We start from the raw sequence: 5,268 nt of genomic DNA, 5'->3' as shown, positions 1-5,268 counted from the left end.
TTTATGATTATATAAATAATAAGTATGGTTCAGAATTAAATTATTAGAAAATTGCAAGAATCAAGTCATTTAGAGTAAAGTCATTTTAATGAATTTATAAGAATATTCATTATACAGGCACACATAGATACACACACATTAACATCCATTAAGCAATTGTCATGCATAAACTACTGTACTGTGACAAACAAGTATGCTGTTTTTCTTCTTCTTAATGAAATACATATGTATTGTCATTGTTTCACCCTCCCCCAAGTACACTGATGTGGAAAAGAAAGATATTTATAATATATGTTACTTTCCAATCATTTAGAGATGAACACTATTAATGTTTGTTTAGAATAGAATCGGGTTTCAAAGCACTGTCATCATTATAAATGTAACATCAAGGCAAATACAACCTTGTCCTTTGTTTTCTTATTGTCTACACTAAATATATTTTCATGTTAATATATTTTTCTTTGTAACATAAACTATATACATTGGGCATTTTATTTGTTTATATGTTAGCTAGTATAGTGCATTATGAACACATCATGGGAGGTGGAGTGTGTTTTTGAATTGGTCTGGTAGAAGGTAGAGGTCTTTTACCCTAAACCTTGATTCCTAATGTTGATAAACCATCATGAAAAGTACCACAGAGAAACCATGGCTGGATGAAACTTTCAATCTCGTGAAGAATATTCATTCACACTCTGAGTTATAATGCAATGTTTCCAGGGGTCATGAAAGTGATGGGAAATAGAAACTAGTCTAAATTTGATTCAGGAAAACTCCAGATAGCAAGGAAATTATATTTATTAAACTCAGTTTTAAACAATTGATTTTTAGTGTTAGATATGTTGAAATTGTACAATAGGTTATACACTGTTATAACCCATGTAATTTCACTTGGATATAGTCATGGCACAGAATAGAGGATCTTTTACTAATAATAGCAACTTTGATTTATTACTATAGTTTCTTCTTCTTACATGGAGAGAATATTAAGGTTCATTATTATGGCTCCCTATATTCAATTGATCTGTCTTGGAAGAAGTACAGACAGAATTACTCCTTATAAGCTAGGATGATGAGGCTTGGTTTCACATACTGTGGATATGTTATTAGGAGAGACGCACCCTTGGAGAAGGGCACAATGTCTGGCAAAGGAGAGGGTCAGCAAAAAAGAGGAAGACCCTTTACCAAATGGATTGATACAGTGTCTGTTACAACGGGCTGGACCATAGCCAAAGTTACAATGGTGGTGCAGAACCGGGCAGGGTTTCCTTACGTTGTACATAGGATCAATGACAATAGTCCCTTGAGGCACAAAGAAACTAAAAAAAAACATATAAAAATGATCTACAAAAACAGTATGGGGGAAACTACAAGCTCTTTGTCATAGTCATTTGGCTCTTACTTTAGTTCTAGGAAGTTTTAAATACATCTATATATTTTTACTGTGGACAGTATATATGTTTAGCCAGAGCATAATTTAGTGTTCATTGTTTTTTTTAGGGCACCTATCACATCCTTATTTCTCAGGCTATAGATGAGTGGGTTTAACATAGGGATCACAACTGTGTAGAACACAGAAGCCATTTTGTCTGTGTCCATTGAATAGCTCGAGCTTGGTCGGAAGTACATGAACAAGAGTGTGCCATGGAATATAGCAACCGCGGTTAAGTGTGAGGCACATGTCGAAAAGGCTTTGCGTCTCCCCTCAGCGGAGTTCATTCTAAGAATGGTTGTTATAATATAGCCATAGGAGAGGAGGACCGTTACAATGCTGCACCCCACAATACAGCTACTAAAAATGAATATCACAATCTCATTAATGGATGTATCTGAGCAAGAGAGGGCTAGTAAGGGTGGTATGTCACAGAAAAAATGATTGATAACATTGGACTTGCAGAATGAAAGACGAAATGTGCAGCATGTGTGGATGGCCGAATCCACCAGTCCTACAATGTAAGCACCAGCCACTAGCTGGGTACAGATCCCTCCAGACATGGCAATTGTATAAAGGAGGGGATTGCAAATAGCTACATAACGATCATAGGCCATAACAGCCAACAAGAGACATTCCACATCACCAAATGCCCCAAAAAAGTACATCTGGATGGCACATATGTTATACAGAATCTTCTTTGGCTCAGATAAGAAATCAGCCAGCATCTTGGGAGAGACAGTGGAGGAGTAACATACATCACAGAAGGACAGGTTGCTCAAGAAGTAGTACATGGGAGTGTGAAGTCTAGTGTCCACCTTGATCAGTAGGATCATCCCTAGATTTGCGATCACAGTTATACCATACACCAGGAGAAACAGCACAAAGAGTCCCTGCTGCACATCTTTTCTGGCAGAAATCCCTAAGAATATGAAGTCAGTAAACAATGTGTGGTTCTCAGCAGCCATTCTTAGATATATGAAATTCCTGGGTCTGAAAGGAGGGAAAAGGAAGAGGAAAATTAGCATCTGCTTACTGTCCTCATGGTTTATTCCCAGGCTCTTTTCAACTTTTGTTTTTAATAATTAAAAATAAGTAAAGAGAGAATGCTAGGTTTGCTTGAATAGACCTGACTCAACTAGAAAGATATTGAAAATAGAGCAAATCTATGAAATTACTATGGCAGACTTACCTTTTACATTTCTACAGCTCCATTTTCTTTGCTTTAGTTTGTTACATTGGGAGCTAAAATACATATTATATCATTTTATAGGTCAATCACATCTAGCAGTATTTTACAATTGCTACCAAAATCAGTTTCTAAATATTCTTTTTCTTGTTGGACTCTTCCACATAGTCTCACATTTATCCCACCCTCCACCACCACAGTATTCACCACCACCACCACCACAACCAAAAACCCTTTCTACTTGCTGTTCCCATAGTTTCATCAGTCCTGGGATTCTTATTCCAAAAAACAGAAATACATATAACACAATTTCATTAGGGTAACCCCCAATGCCATAACACCTCTGAAGTGAAGTCTAATATAAATAAACAAAAACAAAACACAACAAAAATACAGAAAATGTTGAAGACCAGATCACGTCCGGCATGCATCAGAGGGGAATCAACTGACAAATTTTAACTGTTCAATTCACGTTTATCTCTTTGATATTGTATACTCATCTCTCTAAGGCACCCTGTTTACTAACCACTTTCCTCCCATCCCTTAACTATGGATAGAGAGAGATCAATAGAGGCTTATTTCCTATATAGTTCCCACAACTCTATCTTGGGCTCCCACTGTCATCTATAGCAACTGGAAACCAGATTCTCACAATTTAGACTCTGATACTATTCCGTACTTTGACTTTGGATTATTAAATTTATAATCCTTTGTGTCTAATGCTGGCGTCCTACTTCCACGTGGACTTAGTTGACATCTCACTTAGATGGCTGTTTGGAGACAAGCATTTTAGAACCCAAATGTTACTTTATCTGATAGCCGGGTGCCGTCTAATTTGTCAGCCACATTTTGCTATAACACCCGAATCTTCTGTGTTCCCTTCCTGAGGACAAGTATCTTATAGCTCCAATTTTATAGCTATATTTTTATTACAGAGTTTACAAGGTCCTTGGCACACACAATGATTTCAACACTAGTAACACAAGAGTTTGGAACTATGGTAGAAAAGTGTGGCAACCTATTTCCTCAGTTACATTCCAGTTAAAGCTGTGGAACATAATTCAATTTATAATACTTTGGGTCCCATAAATCAGATGGATTCAATCGCATGAGGTTTGGTTTGGTTTAGAGAATTTTCTGTACATTTTCATCACAATTAAGTCATATTATATTCACATGCATCTATGCAGTATTATGATAGCTCTTATCAATGCATATTTTTGTCTTGTAGATTAATCCTTGATAATATGAGGTCAGGTTCATGATTCTTACAATTAGTTGTTTCAGGTAATCCACATTGTATACTATAAAATTTTGCCCCCCCCCCCCAGTTTTGTAGTTAGACCCTGTAATAAAGAAGCAAAAGCCTCATTGTATGAACAGTTCAGATAGTGAATATAATATTTTATGCCTCCCAGATCATTGTGGATTCTAAAGTATAGTAGGTTCTTGGATAAAACATTTCCCATTTCACCATATTAACCCAACAAACAAGACTGTATCCAGGACCTGCTAGAGGAAAACAGGTTGTAGTTCTTCCAAAAAAGGATTGAGGAATCTCTGTGAGCCATAGGATTAAATAAAATTCTCACATAGAAACACACTGAAAATAATCATGCCTCCTTCTGCAAGTTTTGTTGTTCAGGGAGAATATGAAGAATATTTTAAAAACTCTTTCTAGGGAGACAGGAGACAAAAATAAGACAAGGATGATGGTTTCCTGTGTGGTCTCTTTGCACTAGTCTAAAAAAAAATAAATAGGCTTTATGCATAAGCAGACGGTCTGTTATAGCAATATCTATATTTTGGAACAACTCCCATAACCTTAGAATTATGTCTGATTTATGCTCCCCACCCACATTTCCAGACATTATTATACTGCTCTTCTGCTTCCCTTAAACACCTTTGAAATCTGCTTGGTCTGTATGAAAAGGGGGTTGTGAAACTTGGAAGACCAGTTGAACTGAGGTCCTATTAGGTTTGACAGAAACCAATAGCATCATGCACCTTCTACTCAGTGGGAGTATAATGAAGGTGAAGTGAAGGTAGATTTTAAAAGAGAGAGAAAGAGAGTTCAAGGCCAGGAACAGAGTGATATCTGTAATTGTGATCTTTGTTTAAAATACAAGACTACAATACCTTGGCTTGAACTCATTTAGATTTCTCTGCCTGGAGACATATATTTAAATATTTTTCTTTCCAAGAGGAGCATAATTTAAAAAATTAAATTAAATTAAGAGACTAAAAGTTGTAGTAATCATAAAAACATTTCTGACAACCACCCCAACAGCAATTTGCATTTTATTGTATGCTTTGAGAACTATAGATGTTAATATACTTAAGTACAATGAAAGCTTACATAAAGAGACCCACTTTCCTCTGGTTCACAAAACAATTTAAGTGGAAAACAGGAAAGAAAAATATAAAAACGCAATGGAAACAATCAAACAAACACCACCAACAAAATACCAGCACCTGATCCCAAGTTCGTGACTTATTATCTTTGGTGCAGTTCTATTTGTAGACCTTCACTGTTGTCTTTTATGTCATTGGTTTGGTAGCTAGCCCTGTATATGATCCCTGGGCATTCAACAGATGGTCATGTGGGAATAAATGACTTCTATAATTACATATAATTATCATCTGC

The 5,268-nt window shown here is 36.1% G+C and overlaps 1 protein-coding gene across 1 annotated transcript; it reads right to left on the bottom strand.

Annotated features, from left to right (window-relative positions):
• Positions 1-1,461: 1,461 nt before the first annotated feature.
• Positions 1,462-2,400, bottom strand: LOC101657227 (olfactory receptor 1009-like). Its single transcript, XM_004708493.1, has one exon. The coding sequence runs from the start codon at positions 2,398-2,400 to the stop codon at positions 1,462-1,464; it is 939 nt and encodes a 312-aa protein (XP_004708550.1).
• Between the last annotated feature and the right edge of the window lie 2,868 nt (positions 2,401-5,268).

Source organism: Echinops telfairi, unplaced genomic scaffold (assembly GCF_000313985.2).
Source record: "Echinops telfairi isolate 266 unplaced genomic scaffold, ASM31398v2 ScPeMD7_60;HRSCAF=208, whole genome shotgun sequence".
In the NCBI taxonomy this organism is placed as follows: domain Eukaryota; kingdom Metazoa; phylum Chordata; class Mammalia; order Afrosoricida; family Tenrecidae; genus Echinops; species Echinops telfairi.
Note: the sequence above shows the minus strand (reverse complement) of the source record. Positions and strands in the feature narration are given on the sequence as shown.

What these genes read in the sequence shown, in the direction of transcription:
- LOC101657227 (XM_004708493.1), bottom strand. Translation starts at nt 2,400, where the DNA reads ATGGCTGCTGAGAACCACACATTGTTTACTGACTTCATATTCTTAGGG.